This window comes from Rhagoletis zephyria, unplaced genomic scaffold, assembly GCF_001687245.7.
Source record: "Rhagoletis zephyria isolate East Lansing unplaced genomic scaffold, Rhagoletis_zephyria_1.1 Rzeph_scaffold_00001, whole genome shotgun sequence".
Classification (NCBI taxonomy): domain Eukaryota; kingdom Metazoa; phylum Arthropoda; class Insecta; order Diptera; family Tephritidae; genus Rhagoletis; species Rhagoletis zephyria.
Window position 1 is genome coordinate 2133689 of NW_016157085.1, and position 24101 is coordinate 2157789.

At 34.2% G+C, this 24101-nt stretch overlaps 1 protein-coding gene across 16 annotated transcripts in view; it reads left to right on the forward strand.

Annotated features, from left to right (window-relative positions):
- grh (grainy head) overlaps positions 1-24101 on the forward strand; it is a 364785-nt gene that overhangs the window by 126191 nt on the left and 214493 nt on the right. The window contains exons 1-2 of one of the 16 annotated variants that reach the window (XM_017615088.1): positions 18359-18575; positions 23389-23990. The exons of 13 other annotated variants lie outside the window; for them this stretch is intronic. In XM_017615088.1, the coding sequence (XP_017470577.1) occupies positions 23935-23990 (56 nt within the window). In that variant the 5' untranslated portion in view covers positions 18359-18575; positions 23389-23934. Of the gene's footprint in view, positions 1-18358; positions 18576-23116; positions 23991-24101 lie in introns of those variants that run through there. 2 more of the 16 variants (XM_017615245.1, XM_017615166.1) reach the window with 2 other exon arrangements.

Genomic DNA, 24101 nt, shown 5'->3' on the forward strand with positions numbered 1-24101 from the left:
AAATAGTCAATATTTTGCTATGCAATTTTTACAGCGATTTTTTTTCTTTTCTTCTTCCTTAGTGCGCTTGCTATACGCTTATTATTTCTTGCGGTACTGCTTGTTGTTGCTGTTGCATTGCTGCTGACCGCGCTATGACGGTCTGTGCCATGGTATGCCCGTTTCGTGTGCGCAATTCGTGCCACGTTTGACCTTTTCAGCTGTCAATGAATTGGTTTGCCGTGTCGGGATTAAATCGAGTCAAGTTGCAATGTAAGAAAAAAAGTCGAGCAAAAATCAAAAACAACAAGCAATAGCACAGATACTATGTAGGTAAAAAGCGAACATGCAAAATAAAGCATCAGCGAAAAATCTCAAATAACAATACAAAGTAAAGTAAAGTTCTAAAGCAAGCCTTACAACGATTTTCAGTTTACTATTAACAACAGCAAAGGCGCAACAACTGCCAGCCAGCTAGCCGGCCAGCGTGATTTACTTACTCCACGCGCTGCGCCACTGCCGTGTTGGTAAGCCATATATATTCTTTTGTAAATTGCTTACTTTGCATGCCGATATAGTCCAAACTAGAGTGCTGCATAAATGGGTTTGAAAGGATGTTCAACAGATTTTCTTATTTTCGCTATATTTCACTTCATTTACTCGCAGCTTCTTAGCTGTGAGTTAAACAATAAAGCAGAGCTTACTAATAGGTTGAAGTAAAAACGATAGAGCGTTAAATATAATTGAAGTGCTACCGAAGTGTTTTCCAAAAAAAAAATTTAGTAGATACAATAAAAAGCGACTATGTGAGTATCATTTAGATCATTTTGAGCTATTTAATAGGAATTAAATTAACATATGTGTATAATAACTAAATAGAGTTGCCGTTGCTGTTTTAAAACTAAAATGAGTTAAAAAACGAAGCAAACCGAACTCGCAATAATGCTCACACACAAAAAAGTTGTTAGAAAATTTTTGATCCAAACATCAATTTTAGTAGGGCTGCCACCTTTCTTAAAGTTGAAATGAATTAAAAAGATTTGAGGGGAAAAAATCATTTAAAATGGTCACCAATTAAAAAATGCTTGGCATTAGTAATCGAAACATGTTTTTGTAGAGTTGCCACCTGTCATAAAATTATTTAAAAAACAAGTAAAGAAGTATAAGTTCGGGCGAAACCGAACATTATATACCCGGCGCACATATTAAATATCGTTTTTTCACCTTTCAGTAAACTGCATGATAAGCAAGAGTATTTTTCCAAACATTTCGATAATATAAATTAGCTTAAATGGTTACTTATTTATCGCAGTTTTCGTATTTCTGTAAATTACCGTTATATGGGAGGTGGGCGTGGTTCTTGTCGGATTTCAAAAATTTTCAACAGGTTTCTTACTCAAGCCTTAAGAAATGTTCTCAGCGTTTCAGTTTGGTGGGGATTGGTAAAGGGACTACAGAGATACAGCTTTTTATCATAAGCGGGCGGGGCCACGCCCATTTTCCAAAAATTTCATAACTGTCTTATTTCATGCCAAATTTCTACTTCGCATACCAACTTTCAACAATTTGGATCCAGTATTTGCGGAAATATCGTAGTTTTTGCATATTTCGAAAATACCGTTATATGGGAGGTGGGCGTGGTTATTGTCCGATTCTGCCCATTTTCAATCCCAACCTACCTTGGATAAAGGGAAACCTACTTACCAAATTTTGTTGACATATCTCAATTTTTTCTCGAGTTATCGTGTTCACGGGGAGACAGACGGACAGACGGACGGACGGACGGACGGACAGTCACCGCTTAATCGATTTCTCTTTTCATTCTGATCATTTATATATATATATATATATATGTCTATATCTATCTGGATTCGTTTTGGCTGTTACAAACAACCGTTATGTGAACAAAATTATAATACCCTTGTGCACAAGTGCGCTCGGGTATAATAAACTAAGACAGGAAGCTAAAAAATGGTTCAAAATTATAGCCAATTAAAAACTGTTCGGTAGAATGATTCCAAACTTTGTAGAGTTGCCACCTGTCATAAAATTATTAAAAAATAAAACTTGGATCGGAAGCTTAAAAATCGTGCAAACAGATTACCGATATTTTCACAGATTTGCTAAAGGAATCATTGTAATAAAAAAATAAAATAAAATTAAATTCTAATCCAGATGCCTTTTGAATAGGATTGCCATAAGTCAAAAAATTAAAAAGAAGAAATATTAAATATTACATGAATATAAAATAAGATAAATTTAAGCCAAACACATTTTTTTAGATGAGTTTACAAAACCCTATCCTATATGAGATTACAGGAGAAAATTTCGGAAAAACCGGTACAATCAAAGAAAATCTCAAAAAATTCTGAAAATACCGAAAATTTTTAATTAGTTTCAAAAAATTGAAAAAATTGTCAAAATATCCGTTAACAAAAAAAAACTGAAAATTTTCGAAAGATAGCTCTAAAAGACTCCTTACAGTCCGAAAAAATTCTGAAAATACCAAAATTTTTTAAGTAGTGTACAAAAATTGAAAAACGCTCAAAAATCCCTTAACACCAAAAAAAATTTAAATTTTCGAAGAGCCCTGCATATCTAAAACCTACAAAAATTCTGAAAATAACGAAATTTTTAAAATAGCTCTAAGAGATTCCTATTCCTTAAAGTCCGAAAAATTCCGAAGATTTTTTAATTAGTTCAGAAAATTTGAAAAAGGGTCAAAATATTCATCAACACCAAAAAAAAATTTAATTTTCGAAAAATCCCTACATCTCTAAAATCTACACAAATTCCGAAAATAACAAAATTTTTTAAATAGCTCTAAGAGATTCCTATTCCTTAAAGTCCGAAAAGTATAAATCGATTCCCAAAAGCCCACTAAATTTCTTAAGTCCGAAAAATCCAGAAATGCGCCAACAGACCATGAAAATCCTGAAAAAAAATGTTCACCGATTGTTCTTAATAGATTCCAAAATATCTGCACACTCAATTATTCATTTTACTGCAATCGCTGTTACTTTGCTGTCTTTAGATAGATAGATGGATACAAATGGGTATGTAATCATGTCTCTTTGGAAGAGTCATAAAAGCGAAATAGATTTGTTTTGCTTTTGAATGAGCAATGAGTTTCTCTTCATTCTCTGTCATGATCATTTGCTAAAGCAAGTAGCTTTGCACAAGTGCATAGGCAATATAAAACCATTTAAGCAGCTCTCTAGTACAAAACTACATACATACATACATACAAACGTAAGTGCTTACATAAGTAAATATGTGTGGCTATGTAACTCTATGCAAATGAACTGCCATCGCCAGCGATCCGCTCGTCTCTTGATTTATTTCGCATTTTTATTTAATTTTATTATGCATTTAAAATTGCAACAAATAATCCATTTAATATGCAACATTTATTGTGAAATTTTTTGTTTATTTATTTGTGATATTTCATGCTACAGCATGCCTTGACAGCATTGTTTTCTAATTACTTATTTAGCATCAGCCATACTCGTATAAAATATGTATTCAATTAAGTTCGCATCTTAAGTCTTTCGTTCCCACATTTGAGGAATTCATTACTGGCTGTTGTTGTCATTCATTCGACAGCATGAGCATTCGATGTGTTGTTGCTGGCTGCTGCTGTTCTGGTTGCATAATGTTGGCAGCTTCTGTTACTACTTTGTTGTTGTTGTTGTTGCAATGGTACATAACTGTTGCTATTTTGCTGTCTTCATCATTAAAGTGCTGACCACTTTGGTTTTAATTGTACATATATGCATGCATTCTGCAATTCTTCAACGCATCATGAAATTGATTATGGATTTATGTAATGTATTAAAGTGGTAGAGGCTAAGTTGCGATTTGTTGCTGGAAAATAAATTTTCTAACAAGTGTTTTATTTAACAGTTTTTGTCAGTTTAGTTGAGAACTTATTTAACCTTCATAGTAACTTGCAGAAAAAATAAATAGTCGTGTTGAAGCTCTAGCCAAATGGTCAGATGATCATTAACGGCTATTGTGCTATAACACAGTGTAAAAAAAAGAAGCTCGTTATGCTCTCCAGCATAATTTAGTGTATAATTGTAATGCCAAGCTAGTGAGAAAATAGCTAGAGGGCAGTCTAATGTCTAAATTGCAGCTGGCTGTGGAAACAGACCCTTAAATGCCCTCTTCTCCACCTATTTTCCACAACGATGTCCATGGTATTGAGAAGTGCGAGTACATCGGCTTGAAAAATCGACGGGATTCTATATACTCTATGTACTCCAGATCATGAGCTGGTGTCACTTTTTAAGCCATTAGAAATGATATTACAATAGTTATGTAAGACTATGCTTAAGTTAAAAGAGCTCAATATGTCTAGTATGTCTTCAGCAACAGAAATTGTGGTCTACAGTATATATAACCGCTATGAAGACGCAAGCAGAGAAAAGCGGTCTCATGGTGGAACTCTGAACTTACCCAAATTAGTATATAGCCACGGTATTTCTGTATGAGACATTAAAAATTCGAAATGTGGAGGACTGGTTCGAATATTAGGCTGCGCCGATAGCACGACTAAACTGAGGATTTCTCTAGCCTCTTTGGTTACTTTTCGGTCTACGGACCCATATTGTATGTACCAGAAAATGCTAAAATGTAGTGGAGAGCCTCTCTAAGATTTGGCCATATTCAAACCCTATGAAAAAAATTTAGTCTAGCCTTTATTTCCAAACCGGCGTAGGATGATTATGCGCTTACAAAAGGCTTCAATCCAATCTGTCTAACTCACCAACATGCATACTAGAGTAGAAAATCGTGTAAATCTTGTACGGCTATAGACAGAAAACTACATAATGGGACTATTTACAAATGCTCAGGGACACTTGACAACGCTAATTTTGACTTTATGCGCGCTTCGGGCAGAATGAATGGAGTCAAAGAAACAATCACAATCTAGAAAACTTCTCGCCGTTCATGGGCAGAAAAATGGCTTTCTAAACCTAGCAGAGATTGAGAGACGATGCCCTTAGAGCAGTGTACTCTCGCCTTTCGTCTGATAGTGGACTTCCTATTAGCGGTAATTCACATCCAAGCTTATGATATTTGTGCCGTAGCGTTAGAAAAATCTCTTAGTGAGTTATGTTTGTATGTATAAGGTCTCAGGGAAAACCATCAGTAAGACATGAGGGCTAATACCGGCTGTGATGCTTTGGGTAAATATATGCTTTATGCTGCAATATGGTGGCGTGGAACCACGATAAATATCATAGTTTCTATGCTAAACGGGCTACAAATTTGGGAGTTGGGATCCAAGGATTGCAACAAAGAGAGTGTATCGTTTGCATTCCTTAGAATTGCGACTACGATGATCAGAGTTACCGACACGGAGAGTTCGAAGACCTACAAGGAAGCAATGGAGAGATCCATATACTCTTTTGAGGAACTCGTTCAAAACTTTCTATACTGAAAGGGCCAGAACTGAAAGTGGAACTGGTTACTTAAGATAGTTTTTTGCTTGCGAAAGGTGGCGCATACATTAAATTAGGGTCTAAAGTAACAGCCAGGTAAGTTGGTTAAAACAGCCCTTAACTTTCCAAGAATATTTCAGAATTTAAGCTGACGCCGAACTGAGTTGTAAAATGGAACAAGCTTGAACTCATGTAGGTGCCGGGATGTTGGCCTGCTTAAGGCAATGAACTAGCCGATGAATTTTTGAACTGCCGTTCCGTGGAGAGTTCTATTTTATCGGCGGTAAGATACATGGACAAAACGATGAAAAAGGCTTATGAGAATCATTGGTGTAATACTGACACCAGCCAACACCAAGTATTTTCTGCCAGACCGAATATAGTTGATATAACTGTTATCGGCGACCTACTGTGGACGTAAATATTTCCTGTAGATATTACAGACTATTTTCTCTGCAGCTGTGGCTGAGTGCTGGCTAAATCCCTATACTCAGCCCGGGATTACACGTTAAAGAGTATTTATTGCTGGCCCAAAAACTGGCGCAGGGTTGAGAAATGTGTATCGAAAGTAACGGGGACAATCTTAACTTCAGTTTTGGGGATCCTGACTTGATATTTAAAGCTAAGATATTTGCAGTTCTCAAGGCCATGGACTATGCTTCGGAACATATAGGTGGAAAACCAGTAGTTTACTTGACTGTAGTTACAGACAAGCTACACTCAAGGCATCTGACTACTCCCAAACTAGTTCGGAAATGCAAGTCTCGACTAAATTATATCGAAAAACATAACGAGCTTGTTTTTACTCTGGGTGCAAGGTCACCCGTGAGTACATGGTAATGAGGTATCTGAGCATTTGGCAGAGAGGCCTTGGACCAGAGATTACTCACACCGCAACCAGTTATGGCCTTCGAAATCCTTCGGCCATCGAAACTGCGGTCGTAAACTGCGTGAATATTTTGTTCGCCAATGACTGAAAGACTTCGTGGCGCTGCAAGTGGGCAAAACTCATGTTGCCTTTAAGAGGATCAGACGGTGGAATTTACGAATATTAACCAGGGACCGAACATAACAGTTATTGATGAAAACTGTCATTGACAAATTCACTATGAAAGAAATGTTCTACAACTAAGTGATACATACCAATTTTTTTTTTTCCCCGAGAATCAAATTTGAAAATAAACTTTTATTTTTAATTTTTATGCAAAATTAAAAAAAAAATAAGAATTATTGTTGATTTTTATTTTGCAAATCCAAAATAACAATTATTTTTGATATTTATATAAATAATCTGTAGATAACAGTTTTATTTTTGATTTTTATATTATACGTCTTAGATAACAGTTATTGAAGACTTTAATTTATTTAAAAAGTCATAAATAAAAATAAATCACCGACTTTTATTCTTTCAATCGTACTTATAAAAGTCATTATTATTTTTCGCAGTTAAGAAGAAGTTTACTGCGACTTATACAAATAACTTTTATAAGTGTGATTTTAAAAATAAAAGTCATTGAATGATTCATATTGATGACTTTTTTAAATAAAAGTTTTCAAAAACTGTTATCTAAGATATATAATTTAAAAATCAAAAATAACTGTTATTTGCAGATTTTTTAGATAAAAATAAAAAATAATTGTTGTATTGAATTTATAAAATAAAAATCAGAAAAAACTGTTATTTAAGGACTACAGTGAAACCTCCCTTGGGCGGACACTCACCGTCAGTCGTTATTTGTCCGCCCAAGAGAGGTGTCCGCTCAATGGAAGGGAAGCTTATTTTAGAACTTTTTAATGTTTTGATTAATTGAACAGTCACTATCTCTTATTTGAATAAAGGATATTGATATTACATCGTTCAAACAAAAATTTGCATGTATTTTTTCAAAAGTGCATATTTCATTTATGTGCGTAAGTACATATTAAGTAATAACAAAATAAAAATAAATATTACATTTCAGTTCATAAACTACATAAAACCACAGATTCATTACATAAAAAACTGGGAAATTGTCGATTGACGTATGTTTTATTTTTAATTTTTTTTCAGTGTCAGTACCTTTTTCATCAATAGTTTTCATGTTTTTATCAGTATCAAAATCCAACCAGAAATCTAAATTTTCGGTCGATGTATTTATTATTATCTATTGTTATAAATTCATTAGAATTGGAATTGGATTCTCCAAGGGTTTCTGACAATTCAAATAACGAACCTAAAGCACTGCAAAAACCAAACTAAATGTGTGCATAACAATCACATTTTATGCGGGAAGTCCCCTTTTTCCATTTAGTAGTCCGCCTATGAGGAGTTGGCGTCCGCTCAACGGAGGTTTTTGTTTGATTTGTTATGAAAAGAAATCTTAATGTCCGTTGATAAGAGCTGCGCGTCCGCTCAATAGTTTTTTGTGTCAATTTTATGCAAAATAACTGTCCGCGTCCGGCCAAGAGAGTGTCCGCTTAAGAGAGAGTAATTTATTCCGAAATTTATACTTAAATCTTGGTATAGGAAAAAATGTCCGCCCAAGGGAGATGTCCGTCTAATAGAGGTGTCCGTTAGGAGAGGTTTCACTGTAATTAAATAAAAGTCAAAAAATAATTGTTAAAATCAAAAATATCTGTTAATGACAGATTTTTTAGATAAAAATAAAAAATAATTGCTATTTTTGATTTATAAAATAAAAATCAGAAAAAACTGTTATTTAAAGACTAATTAAATAAAAGTCAAAAAATAATTGTAAAAGAGTGATTTTTAAATAAAAGTTGTAACTGTTACGGTCCCTGATATTAACATTTTTTTCTTTTCACACCTTTTATACGATTCTCAAACACTTATTGCACCGTGTAAAAATGTTAGAGTTAGGTCATTTCATTTTTCGCGGTGTAGCAACTAGCAGAGGGCTATACATACATATGCACTTGCACTTACGTACATGCATACATATGTATATATTTACATACATCTATCAAGTATATGTATAAAGTAAGTCTCCCGAAAAAAAAAAATAAATTGAATTGATGGTGATAAATTGCAAGCTGACACCCGAAACCTTACGCCGCAGACATCGTGGTCAGAAAAGCAGCAGAAGCAACAACAAAAGCAACATTGACAGTAACAGTACCAACCAAAATTACAATAATGCTTTTAAATATAGCAACAACAACACAACGCAACACTGTATCCGCATTATGTATAAAATATTTTATTTCGAAATTAATTTTTAATACAGCCACTAAGAGGGGAATGGTGGATGTTTGTACCATTTTTTTTTTCAATGTAATGAAGCAACAGAAGAGGAGCTGGGAATAAGAGTAGAAAACCCCAAAAGTATGACAAAGCAAGCGGCGATAAAGTGTGGTTGCGTTAACTAAAAACCAGCCAGCTATAAAGGCTATGCACAGCAAGTAGAAGGGAGTGGTGTGGTGGTGCTTGCAGCGACGGCTGAGTAGAAGATTACCTTCATTGTGGTTTAATATGTCCGCAAGTGGAGTGGAGGATGTAGGCATATCAAGCCACAAGTGCATTATATTGTAGTCAACAATAACAACAACATCTCTGGTGGCAGCAGCCGCAGCGTGTGACCACGGAATCAATGTGCCGTTTTGTGTATGCAGCGCAGGTGCGACGACATGGACGACGAGCGTCGACCACCATCAGGCGGACGGGCAGTCAGCAGCCTCCAATCGCTCGCTTGCGGTGAGCGCGGTTGTTTGGTATTTTGATTCGATTCGTATTTATTTTTTTTTCGTTTGCTGTTACCACTTTGGCACACACTTTCACTTTTAACCACCAAAGCTCGCCCGCATCTCAAAATTCTGCCTTCAGCCACTCTTCGCCGCACCGCTGCTGTGGCTGTGTGGCAATCACAGCAGCGCCCCACCTACTTTATTGATACATCTGCATTCGATCGAAATGGAGTTGACTAAAATGTATGCTTGTTTTTGCTTTTGTTTTTGGAATTTACATTAAGTTTTTTTTTTGCCTTTTTGCTCTTGCTGGTTACGGTTGAGTGCACTGTTGCATTGTTGCTGATAATGGTTACAATATTGTCGTTACTGCAGTCGTTAGCGTTGAGGTGGTTGTTAGCGTTGCTGTTATTTAATCAAGAAGGCGTGAGCGGAGACTTAATATTTTTACCGACATGCCAGCAAACATATGTATGTGTGTATACTTGTAAAATATTTTGCCGGCGTGTGTCTTTTCATGCTTACACTGAAAGATATGCTTATTATGCTTGTAAACATATGCTTGTTGTATATACACATCCATATAGTATATGCGAGCTTTTAAGTACTTGTGGCTGCATACATATATTGAATTTCATGTTGCAAGGATCGCGTTAGTGTAACAACAGCAACTACAGTGGTGGCACTTTAAAAACATGACAAATTTATGTCGAGTTTAGCGTAAAAACCTACCGATAATATCGAGTCCTAACCGCCAAAATAACGTAAGCGACATTTTATTCAAAATTTTCTTTTTGATGTAGAAATATTCCTAGAGTATCGAGCCCTAACCACCAAAACGATGTAAGCGATATTTTTTTTTTTAGAAATTTTGAAAAAATGTCGGTTACGTCTTTTTGAATTACATACATTTATGTCCGGTTTTTAAGTTAGCATAAAATTATTTTCAAAAAATTTCTGCCCAGTTTTTAAATGATCAGAAATGTGAACACGCTTTTAAACGACCAACAATTTATATCTAGTTTTAAGATTACGGAATTTTTATACAGTTTTTAGACAACAAAAAAAATGTAATAGCCGAAAACACTGAATTTAAGTTTTTAAATTGCCAATATTTATTTGTTATTTTTAAGGTACCATAAATTTATGTCCAGTTTGTAAATGTAAAAAAGTTCTTAAATGGCTTAAAAACTATTTCTACTTTTTAAATGAGCTAATGTCCAGTTTTTAAATAAGCAAAAACTTATGTGTTAATTGCAAATTACTAAAATGCGTGTCTAGTTTTTAAATGCCAAAGAATATATGTATGGTCTTAAAATTACCAATAATTTATTTTCTATTTTAGAGTTGCCTAGTTTTCAAAACATGAAAAATATTTCTCTAGGTTTTACTTTCAAGCGCAAAAATTTACGTACAATTTTAACACCCGAATTTTTGTACAATTTAGAAGAAACGAAAAGTTAGGCAAGTAGGGGTTTAAAAATAAACGGTTAACAGAGGACTACTAAAAACACACATACATTTTCTCCGATGTCCAAGCTGCACTTCTCTGCTATTTCCCGGCTCTATCAAAACGGAGAGCAAAACCTCGTGGCAGTTATTTTCGCGATGATCTTAATGACCTCAAAGCGAAGGATGTTAGAAAACTATGCATTTTTTTTTTGTTTTGCTAAGCTCCAAGTGGGCTATAAGGGAACCTCATGCGGTATCGCGAACGACCCGAGTTAAGTTATTTACTAAATTTACTTAAATGCTTTACAGTCAGTATTTTCGCTCGTATGCAGCGCTTGCAATGCCAGATAATTGCTATTTATGACAAGCGCCTAAATCGAAACACTCCCTGGAGGCACACTCGTCAACGTTCGAAATCTAAAAAAAAAAAAAATTAAAATTATTTTCTTTACCGTTACTACATATATATTCACAGTTATCGCGCCAATAAATCGCTTATTGTTATTATTGTATTTTGATTATACGATTTTGTGTTAGTTGCTGGCCTAGCACATAATTATATGTACATTAGAGTGCCTCACGAAAAAAAAATTGAGGGTCTTCCACTCGAACTATAAAATATCTCGGAAAAATATTAATATATACGTGAGCTGGACCGATGTAAAAATAGCGCCATAAATTGCATTATTATTTTGATTCTGTTGATATAATTTTTAAACTTTTTCTTTGCATACCTCTTAAACTTGAATACTTCTATCATCGGAGGTGATTTTTTGGAAAAAATAAAATATGCTTTTTTGAAAAACTTATTTTATTTTCAAATCGATACAGCTATCGTAAACCTAAATATTTTTCCGAAATATTTATTTTGGTGCAAGTCTTAAAGATAATAAATTTTGTAATTTCATTGTAAAAGTCGTACCGATTTTTTACATGAATACTGATGCATCCTAATGTACATATCTATTTTTGCATGTGCGCCACTAAGCTTTTCATATTTATTTATGTTTTTTTCACTGCACTAACTTTCATTGTAGACGGCAACAACAAGCATGCATCGACAAACGGCAGACAATGTTAACCATTGCGTCGAGCACGCTCCTCCTCCGCCCTCTTTGTTGCAAGGATTTGCAATCTGCTTATGTATTGGTTAGTTGTTGTTGTGATTTTTGTCACCAAGTTGAGTAAAAAGTCTTTTGCGTAAATTTCCCGCTATAATGGCGGTGATTGCGATGATAGCCAGCTAGCCAGCCAGCCAGCCAGCCAACCAGCCGGCCAGCAAGTCCACCAGCAATTGCATTGTGGTCAAATCAGGTGCGCTGCTGCTGTAAGTAATAACAACAACAACAACATTCAACATTTTCATACTCCAAGTAATGCGTGCAATGAAAAAAAGTTTTTGTTGCTAGTCAGTTAGTGCGCGACAAATCGTCAAAGCGCCTGCTAGCCTGCCAGCCAGCCATTGCCAACCTCTTTTTGTGTGCTGCCACCACCAACCACATCATTGTCACTGCCATCAACGGCTGCCTTTGGTCATATTGACTACATCTACATACATACATATGTACATCGCAACATTGGCAATATTTGCAACATTGACAACATTGGCCATCAACATCATCACTCCAGCGCGAAACAACCATATTTAGTGTTCACTCGTTTCATTTCATTTGATTGCGTTTTTGCAGTACTTTGTTGTTTTTACACTGTAACCAAAATTGGTTGCAAAGCACCGTTTGAAATCGACTAACGCACTATGGCCGGCGCACAAATGTTGCCAGCATTACCAACAGCAGCACCAGCTTGCTGGGGCAGTCACCGCCGCGGGCATGACCTAAAAAGTGCGTGCAACAAGCTCACACATAGGTACACACTTAAAGCTACATGCGCGCTAGTTCATAAATTTGCACGCACTTGTCGTCGCTTGTACAGTGTGGCATTGACAGTCGCAGCAGTTCGATTTTGTTAATTTTTTTTTTTATTGCACATTGATCGGCTAGCTAGCTAGCTGAGTGGTATGTTGTTGTGGCAGCAGTGTCAACAGGGGCTAGCAACCAACAACAATGTAAAGCTAGTCCAACGCCACTACGTCTGCTGCGCCGTGTGTTGACAGTTTTGTGGCATGCCACGGCAAGCGCACGCGCTAAAATGGCACCGCTTGCTGCAGCAACAGTAAAAGCAACATATTTGATTTCCCCACTGATTAGTTGCAGTTTCAGTTGATTTTATGTATAATTTGCGAAAATTCGTAGAAATATTGGTGGAATTTCTTGTGGTGGAGCTATGCGATTTACAAAGTCTTGAATTGTTGGAGAATTCATTATGTTGGTGGAATTACAACGGTCTTTTTACGCGAGTTCTGAAGATTGCCATATGCTTGTCTGTTTTTTCAAATTATGACAAGCGTACAGAAAATCCCTGAGTTTACTAAAGGCGGTTTGAACTTGGTGTTTTGATAATTTTCCTATAAATACCCACTTTTATACCAACGGTAGGATTTTGTCATATCCTCCAGCAATGCCGATTGTTAAGCGAATCCGCCGGCCACCAATTAGACAGTGCCTAATAAGATGATAAGATCGGCGGAGTAATAGTTCTTAGAAATTTGAGTCGCAATCTTTAAAATGCGAGATATTCAGAAAAGAACTGTTAATAGATTGCAATTTTTATGGAAATTGTTAAACCGGCTTTCGAACCTTGCCGCAATATTGCAAATATGCTAAAATCTCCTTAGTTTTTCCGTGATTTTTTTGTAAGTAATCCTTCAGCCTCAGAAAACGACTTTTTTATTCTCATCGATCATGTGAACAAAGTATGTAATATCATTTGTGTAGATTCTATTCATGCGTTACATGGAAGAAAATGCGCAACACCCTCGACAAAAAAAAAGTCTCACAAATCTACGGTAATTTTTAGCTATTTGAAGCTTGCACTTTATTAGACTAGAATTGAATGGACTGCAAAACTGCATACCGGAAATTTTTTCCAAAACAAAATTCTGATTAAAAAGTTGACAATTTTGATGGCAATTTTTTGCGATTTGATTAATTTTTGTGAGTAATTTGTATGCAAGCTTTGAAATTTTTGTTTATGTGGTTTCTGTTATAGGTTGAATTATAATTTAAATGAAAATTTTCAAAAGTAAATAAAGAAAAGATAAGTTTCAAACAATATCATTTCGAATTTTGGTACTTACATCTCACTTTTGAAAATCCAATCAACTATGTATATGCACCTAAGCTACAAGAACCCGAATTTTTAACTTCAAACAAAAAGATGAAAGTTATAACAAACAAATTCCATGATTGAATTCAGCGTTCTCAAGGTGGTAAACATGTTTACTTTTAAATTATGAGTGGCTTAGTTTAAATCCAATATGGCGAATCCAGTATGTCGGAAAAGTTTTGAAAATGATTGAATTTACCTGAAATTTGTTACTGGCAGCCTTTTGCAGCCACTAATTATGATTTTTTTATTGGTCACTAATTCTTTAAATTTAAAATGACGGATCCAGTATGGCGAATTTAATACATATATTAAAAATAATGTCTCTGTCATATTCATTTAACACTTGTATCAAATTTTTAAGAATATCTATAACCGATTCTTTTTTAACTTGACCAATTTTGGGGAAGGGCGCTTCAGTTGAGAAGAATTCCTCACACAAATTAACTATATATATAAGTAGTTATTTCAATATTTTAGTTTAAGGATAAATAATGAAATAAGGTTTAAACTTTGAGAATTTGGTATTATTTGGTATAAAAAATTACTAACTATTTCACATTTAGTACTTATATTTTTACAAAATTTGTAGGGGAGAATAACCACTTCTTGTAGCTATTTCGGAGACCGTAACCCTTAAAATTGCATTTATATTTTCCGATCAAATTTAACCGCTAGCTTATGCTTTATATTTTGTATTTATTTTTTATCAAATTTAACTGCTATTTTTGGATGTATATTTTTTCAATTAATTTTTGATCTTTATTTTTGAATTTTATTTATTAGTTATTTTATTTTTTTGATCATATTACATCCATAATTTTAAGATTTAATTTCTTAGACCATACAAGTTTTAAATCGGTCATAAAAATCGTTATTTCCGGTACATATTTTCTTCAAGTATTTGGTAAAACATTTAATACAACATTTTACGTGTTTAAAGCAAAGCGAAACTCTATGCCAATCAGAGGGATTCGATGCTAGTTAAACGATTTCGAATTAATTTGTCTCATCGAATTTACTGTGCATCTTTTGGGCTTAGATTAAATTTGCCTTTGCTTGAATATAAACGGACAGAATTAAGACCAGACACCCAGAATAAGAATTATATCATGGTAGCGTTTTAAAAAAGTCATAAAAATTTTCGTAAGAATTATAAAAGTCTTTTGATAATAATTATGTGTGAGAATTTTGTTTAAAGTCATCGATAACTATTTTTTAAGACTTATATAATAGAAGCCTTTTCATAATAATTATCAGCGAGATAAATATTTTTAAGTCTTAAAAGACTTTTATTTTGAGACTTATATTATAAAAGTCTTGTCATAATAATTATCATTGAAATAAACAGTTTGATGTCTTCAAAGACTTTTATTTTGAGCCTTTGATAATAATTATGAATGCGAAAAAATTGTGTATAAAGCCCCAAACGGGTCCCAAACCAAGCCCCAACTGGTCCCAAAGTGCTCCCCAACTAGTCCCGAACTGGTCTCCATCTAGCTCCAAACTAGGCCCCAACTAATCCCGAAATGCTTGTGAACAAGTCCCATCTTTTAAGATTTAAAAAATTGTTTCGCGCTCATAATTATTATAAAAAAACTTTTATAATATAAGTCTTAAAATAAAAGTCTTTGAAGATTTAAAAATATTTATCTCTCTGATAATCATTATGAAAGGACTTTTATAATATAAGTCCTTGAATAATAATTATAGATGACTCGAAAAATATTTATCTTAATATAATGATTATTGATTGACTTTTATTCATTTTTAATTTATCTTACTTTCTTTATTAAAATTTGAGTATTCACAAAAACAAGACTTTTCACTATAACCAAGCTGGCGATACACTGAATCTTATTTTAATTTGTTTTAGAACTAATTTTCTGGAAATATTTTTATTCTTATAAATTTTGTTTCTTTTAATTTCAGGTAAGTCCTGCATTCTTATACGCATTAACTAATAGTATCAATGAGTAAAAATGAGCTGCTGGGAGTTATTGATGCCATTTTGGGGAAACTACTGCTGTGAATATGTGAGTTGAAAATTTAGTTTGGCGACACACCTGTATCGACGATGTGCCTTTTTTTTTTAGTTAAAAAGTTATATATTTTATTTCGCGAATGCAACAAGGGCACCTCCCTGTGTTTCCTCAAAATACCAGAAGGGTATTGGGTATATTCTTTCTTATAGCCCAATTCTGTATCGGTGACAAACAATTTTTTACTGACAAATTTAAACTTTTTCATCATATATTTAATACTTCTATATTGGCAGTAACCTATCTCCGCAATGTGTTTGGATTCAGCAATCGAAAGGAGATAGCTTTGAGCCAAATGTACGTTTTGCGCATATTTTTCATGTATTAGTATCTGTGAATATATGTGGCAAATCCATTCAAGCGAATTTAACGTATCCTCAGTAGAGCTTGAAAATAAATTTGAAGGGGATTATTTTACTCCGTTGTTGACGATGTTTACTTATACAAACTGAAACTTTATGATGAAGTAATAAAATTTTATTTCAAAGCTTCCTGGAAATTAAAAAAAAAACCGATTTGAAAATTTTTCAAATGATTAGAAATTTATTATTTTAAATATAATGTTTAACTCAAATATATATGTATCTCCATTTTCCGCTGAGTAATAATTTACTCACTATTCAGTTAAAAAGAAACAACTATATTTAATAATATAGAGATGTAATTCAAAATTTACTTTTTTGGAGATTTCATCATACAATTAACAAGCTTGATAAGGAGATTATGTTCAGCCTGGAGATGAGTAACCTTCCTAAAAATGGCAAATATATATGTGTCGATCCATTTGCCTTTTGATATACCAACTGTATGAATTGATCTAACTTTGATTGCGATTTCCCACAAAATTGAAATTTCGAAATAATTCTGTATATTATTAAACGTGCGATATAATATTCGCTATGTTTATTTGAATTGTTTTAGATAAGTCTTTTTGTAAAAGTAGAACTCATTATCTAACAAAAACTATATAAATCCAAATTCCAAACTTTGTGCAAAAATTAGAAAAATCAACAAAGTTTCATTGAAATTACAAGCTTTTTTGTTAAAATTTCTGGAAATTATCTGCGTAACAAAATAGCATGTAAAGCTTTTTGTTTTAATTAACCTCTTCTTTTTTTCACATAAAAAGCGTCACTGCGACATTTCTATGATTTAATTTACTATAAAATTCATAAAATTAAATGTAAACTAAAAATGTAATTTTCTTTTAAAAGTTCCGTCACTGAAATTTTTTTTTTTTTGAATTCAAGTGTAATTTTTCACACACGATTACTCGTTTTTTCTTTTCAAAACTTAAACATCTGTACTGTAATGTTTGCTGATTCTACATGTAGATGCTGCTATATGTTTTTCCGTAATAAAAACTGTGACAAGAATTTGTCACTGATACAGAATAGAACCGTCAATGAGACAAGAAGAAAGTCGGATTTATTCAACAACTTATTATTTCACTTTGTAACTGAGATAATGACTTACAACTAAATAATAAAGTCGATCCTTGTGCTGTCATTAACATTTTGGATGGCGTTAGAGCGTCTGGTTTTAAAAAAAACTTCGTCGAGTGAATGGTGGCATCAAGATATTCCGTACATATTCAGCTAAATAAAATTCGAAAGCTGGATGTGTAGTGGTAGTAGTGTGTTAGGTAAGCCATCATAATTATTGTATGGCTCCTTCGCGCCTACAAAAAGCTGTGATCATAGTTTTCTTAGACAATCTGTTTGATCAAACGGCTCCTCTGTTTCAAGAATCACTGTTTCAAGAAGAGCAAAGCCAGCGATACATAATATCATTTGTATAATAACAGCATGCTTTTAAAAAATACGCATCAAAATAACCACAACATCCATACATGCATAACTTCCTCAGATGTGACAGCAACAAGTGCATCTTCAGCATACTTGACACGTAGCTACATATAAGCCGCATCAGCTCGAAAATCAATCACCAAACTATATCGATTCGATCGAACCAATTTCTGTTTGACCAGCATCACACAGGTTGCGCGAACCAAAAAAAAAAAAGAAAGAAAAAAACTCAATTGGGAGCCACGCGCATGCGCCAATGCATTCTACGCTGAGCGTGAGAGCACAAAAGCTGAGAGCGCGCAGTCGATAAACGCCAATGCAACGCAGGTGCATTCGCCGTCAACGCCAACGCGCAATGCGCTGCAATCAACACGAACAATCAGCTGCTGCAACGCCAATTCTGTGTTTTGCTTTGGGGTTGGTTGGGGCTGTTGCGCAGGCGCGTACTAAACGCGATCGAGCGCGCTGCAACAGCCAATTCACGTCATTCACGCGCACACCACACACGTTCACACTCGCCATAAACACGCTTACACACACACGCACGTGCTCGCACGGATGCTGGAAGGCAGACAGGTAGATTGGCTGGTTGGTTCGCGGCTGACTGTTGGCTCTGGTTTGACGATTGCCTCTGTGGCGTTTGTTTTTTTGTTGCTCATGCTGACCGTTTGGTTGTTAGTTGTTGGATTTTTGGTTGTTGGTTTGGCGAATGCGCAAAGTGGTCTTCAGTTGTGAATGGCGAGTCGCAAAGCTAACACCAACGGCAGCGACGGCAACAAATACGAGTTTACTCAAATATTTACTAACATAGTTACGGTGCGCGAGTACGCCAACGCGTATTTTTGTTGTACGTACATACATACATGCATGTGTATGCGATTTGATAGTGTCAGCGCGCGCGCGTTTTAGGTTTTTTGTTTGCGCTCGATTAATTGGTATTGTATAAAAAGTTTCATGTGCAAAAAAAAAAAACAAAATATACAAAGCAAGTTAAATTTGTAAAAAATTGAAACACAAAAAAGGAAAAACTAATTGATAAGCGTCACAGCGATTGTAACGACAAGTGACTACGCACTATCAGCTCAGCGACAACGTCAACCGACGACGACAACATGCGCGTCTGCTACGGCATCTTCAGCTAATGAGCGGTCTAGCCGCTAACTAGCCCACTCACTAGGCAGGCAGGCAGCCTGGCAGGCTGGCAGCTAGTGAGCCGGTCAACAAGTCAACGGGATTTTCCAGTTGGGCCAGCCACGCTTATGGGCGCGTCGCATCGGCTGCTGCATGTAACGGTGCTGCCTGCCTGCCAGCCAGTCAATGCCTTTGTTGGTGGTTGCTTCTGCTGCGCGCGATTGCGTTGACCCGCTCCGGTCTTACTTGTTTCATTAATTGTTTGCCACCACCATCAACAACGCCAACTACAAAAACAATAACATTTTGCAAATAATAATCATAATAACAGCAAAAAAAAGAATGTAGAAACAAAAACTAGTACTACATACATACTAATATGAAATTGTAGATATTTATGACGATTTATTATTGTGTCGATGCTTGTTGGCGATATTGCTGTTGCTGATTTTTATTTTTTTTTTGATTTGTAGTGCTCTAATTGGAGCAGGCAGCGCTATTGACACTTGAAGAGCAATTGATTGGAGCATTTCAAGTTGGATGACAAAAAAATATTGATTGGCGAACGACTTCTTTTTGTAAATTTTAGATTTTTAATTGGAAAGAAGAATTAAAAGATAAACAAATATAAATAAAGATAAAGTGTGATAAAGTATATAAAGATATAAATAAAGATAAAGTGTGATAAAGTGGAACGCTTGTAAAATGAAATAAAATAAAATGAAATGGATAAATAAATTATCTAAACCAAATAAAAAAATTAAAAATTAAATAAAAAGACAAACAAATATAAAAAAAATAAAAATAAAACAAAACAAAATAAGAAATAGCAAAAAATACCTAGATATAAAAAAATATTTTTATACGATGCAAAACAAAAATAAAAAAATATAAGATAAGTAAAGAAACAAAACATAAAAAAAATGAAAAAACATAAAATAAATAAAGAAAACAAAAATTATTAAATAAAATGAAATGAAAGAAAAAAAAATTTAAAAAAAATATATATATTAATACAAAAAAAAATACGTAAAAAAAAAAATAAATAAATAAAAGTAAAAGCAAAATAAAACTAGTGCTCCAAACCAGTTTTGAATCGAACCACAAATCTTACTGTTTTTAATATTTTTATTGAGCTTTGTACCACGATTGTTTATTAGGAAAAATTGAAAAAGCAACAAAGTCTAAGTTTATTTTGAAATGCCGAAACCGAACAGAAAACCACTCCAAAAAATGGTTGGGTTCGGTTCAAAATGAAAATCCACTAAAGCATTTTTCAAGCTTTGATGGTAACAAACTCTAAGCCCAGATTTGAGTGTCGATTCAACATTCTTTATATACAGTTTTTGTTTATTTGTCAAGAAAACTTAATCTTTTAATTAAAAAAAAGTTAGATAATCTATTGTAAACTTTAAGCGCTTGAATAAATGTTTAGAGCGACTTGAAACCACCACCAACTATTTCTTAACAGTGTTAAAACAGCGAACCCTATAAAAAATAAATTTTATTTATTTTATTTATTTTTTATTTGTATCACTTAGAATAAGAAAAAGTTAAGCACTTGAAACGAATTGAACGAGTGGTTCCGAGTTACCCATGAACCCGTTCTTGTAGCGGTGCAAGGGTTTGCTAAGAATTTTGAACCACTGAACCGTACCGCATCGAATTTTGGAGCACTTTGCAGCCCTTATAAAAAAGAAAAAAATAAATCACTTGAATGATAAAAATAAAAAAAGTGAAATAAAAAATAAACCAAAATAAATAGGGGTTTTTTTGCTACTGTTTCGGGCTTATACCTTTTTCATATAAATTTTCAACTTGAGCCCAGAATGTTGGCTTACAAAAGTATAAACCTTTAAATTGAAATATGTATGAAAACTTCAATTTGTAGATCTTTTTAACCCTTCTTTATTTTTGTGAATAAGGTCATTAAAATATTTCTTTGTGATAACTTTGTCTCTTCGTTTGTTTGTTTTCAATTTTCAATTTCGTCTGCTTGTTTTCACTTTTAGGCTGTTTTTAAAAGAAGCCTTTAAGTCTAATTTTACTTTTGGGCAAAAAAGTCTAGTCAGGTTTACCAGGTAGCTAATATTAGCATCAACTGTAACGAAAAATTCATATTTATAGTTAAAGTTTGAATACAACTTTCTATAATTATGCTTGCACATACATTAGTAATTACGCTGGAAATTTTAAGTTGCTTAACTTGATTGGTTTACTTTCTTGTGGCTGCCCTCATTCATTGTTTGAGGAGGCCTAATTAGATATCCAGAGCCCTGTTTGGATACCAGAGGCTCTTTACGTTCTTGCTTTCCTTAGAAGTGAAACGAATTCTTCGTTGAAGTGAAGATCATAAAATCATAGCTAGCATCTACATATCGATGGTCCTCTGCAATAACGACACAATTCAAAATCCAAAAAATAAAAACCCTTACTACTGTTAAGTGGCTCATGTCTCTAACCCTTGTCTAATCCATGCACAATCCTTACTAAAATAGGTAATTGGGATTGCTAAAGTAAGTAGTTCAGACACACACTAGTGATGGTACGAATGTCAATGGGCCCTCGCAAATTCGGAGCAATGCCATAAACAACGCTCTGTACTCTAAATTCCTTCCAATCGCCGCTGAAACTACGACCGAAGCCATTCGACTGTAGCCGAATTTTCTTTTGGCATGCGTCGTTCGCATCAAACAATGGGCTATAGTGTCCCTCCTAGTACATGTCGAAGCAGTGGTCTCACCAGTCATAGAAGTGGACTAGATTTTTTTTAAACTAATTCAGGCCAGACAAGTCATGCTGTCTTGTGCATGGGCTCCAGTGTGGCCAGATGGTCCAATTAACTTCAGCGTAAAGTCATTTCATTTTTCTCTAAAAAAAAACCCTAAATATCATTGAATTCACTGATACTGGAGGCAATAAACATTTTTCAACATTTTGCAGCTTGTTTTTAGGCTGTTGAGTCTGCCATTACCGAATGCTGCAGTCGAACGTACTGTCTTAATCGTCAATATTATCAATGATAAGCTAGGGAGCAAATTTTCTAAGCTTGAAACGGTCTACGCTATGTTGATATCATTGTGATCAACGGGCATGAGAAAACTTAAACACACTGGATTTCTGGCTAGTCTTTGACCATGAACCAAAAATACTTTTTGTGTACTTTTGTCTTACCACATTAAATTAATAATAAATATGTATATTCAATACATACACACATGTAATATAATACTATTCGAAAGTTACGAAAGAAAAAAAAAATGTATTTGAAAAAATCTCTAAAAACCGCTAAAGATATTTATCCCTAATTTTCTTCCTAATGGTCCAGAATAACACTACTACACTAAATCTACGGAGAAATACCTTGGCAACACTGATGGCCTCTACAATCCATCTTCTATTAACCTTTTCGATAAAGTTCTGCTTCAGCCAGAATTCGCGCGTAGAGTAAATAATCGATCAGCCACCTTGCGGCTTTGGTTGAGTGAAGCTATTTTCGAGTATACCCGACTTTCCACTTTGAGCTGTCATTTGTAGTCATCACTGAAAATGGCTTGCAATCAGGCTACAATTCAAATAATAGATTCTCCCTCCAATCGCTCCCAGAGGGTGCTGGAAATGTAGCCTTTGTTGCATTTTCGGGGAAAAAAGATAAAGTTTATCGCTCCAATTTACTTTAATCTTCATTACGTAAAATGTCGGCATGATGGTTTTACTTTGGTATAAGCTAAGAGCTATAATTTTGCAAATTAAAAGTGTTAGACTCATTAGAAAATCCAATTTGTAAAAATGAAGGCTCTAGCCTCCAATCTTAATATATAGTTTGAAAGCTAGAGCAATCGCGTTTCCTTGCACACCCCTATGGCCGGGCATCCAATAGATATGCAGTCGCCCATTCGTGGCCAGTCTGGCGATGGCTACCCGGCTACGATGTACGTTTTTGGAGGAAATAATATATGATGTAACCGCTTTCTTTTGCGGTTAATTCTGGGCTTGCGTCTTGTTTATAAGCAGTCGACCACATCAAATCCGCATAGAGCAATATCGACCTGATTATCGCTGTGTAGCGAAGAGTATTATTTTATGCAAAGTCACGACCTGTTTCACATAAATAATATGCTTTGAGACATTAGTAGTACTAACATATTTTGTTTAATAATTATTTTTATTTAAAATTAGTTTTTTTTTGCTGCCTGCTCCTTGTATATATACATATATAGAGAATATTGTAGAGAATTAACTAAATTTCAACCGCGCAAACAAAAACTTAAACTTCGTTGTAAACTTTTAAAACAAATGAACTTTTAAAACAAGAACAGCAACGGCAGCATATATTCAATAAAATTAGTCACCAACCAAGCAACGACAAGCTGGCAACTAATTCCGCCAACTAACAATTCATTGACAGTCTCTTACAAAAAAAAATCCCTATTTACGCTGTTGGCAAGCAATAGAATTATGAATAATACAAATAAATTTATTAACAACTAACCACATAACGCGAGTGACAAGTGCTTCCCATGCCAACGCTCAAATATAAATATCTACATACATAGTATCTATGTAAATAAATGCATATACATACCTAGAAAAATTAATAATCATAGCAAATTTAAGCCTTCAGCATTACATTCATCAATCAAACAGTGGCTGACTACAGTACCCACATAAACAAAAAAAAGTAAATCAATGAAGATAGCTTGGAAAGATGCTAAAATAAATAAAAAGAATCTGAAGCAAAAAGCACAATCGATTGCGTGTGTAACGAAATTTCCAGGAATGCAAAATAAAATTTGAATAAAGTGACAAAGAAAACAGCGCAGTGAATCGAAATGGTATGAATTGAATGAATTTACATTGAATTCGCGCTGAGTGACATTCGTTGAAGTGTTAAAAAATAAAAATATAATAAATATAAGAATAAAACAAGCAGCAACCAAATATAAAAGACTTAAGCTGCGAACTCGTCGCCAAGCAGAGAAAGTGAAGAGAGAAAATAAGCTGTTTTGGGTGCAATTTTATTTAGCCAATTGGCAGGAATTTGGAAGTGCATTTAAAAATACCAACAATAACAACAACAACGATAACGTGAAGTATATGCAGCAGGCAAAAGGAAAAAAGGCGAATTAAAGAAGTAGAGAAGCTGACAACGTGGCAATAAACATGGATACGGCGGGCACTTTCTCCATATCCTATGCGGATTGGTTAACGGAGCCACGGTAAAGAAATTTAATGAGTAAAGTAAAATTGAGTTAAAATAAAACAAAATAAAATAAAATAAAATAAAATAAAATAAAATAAAATAAAATAAAATAAAATAAAATAAAATA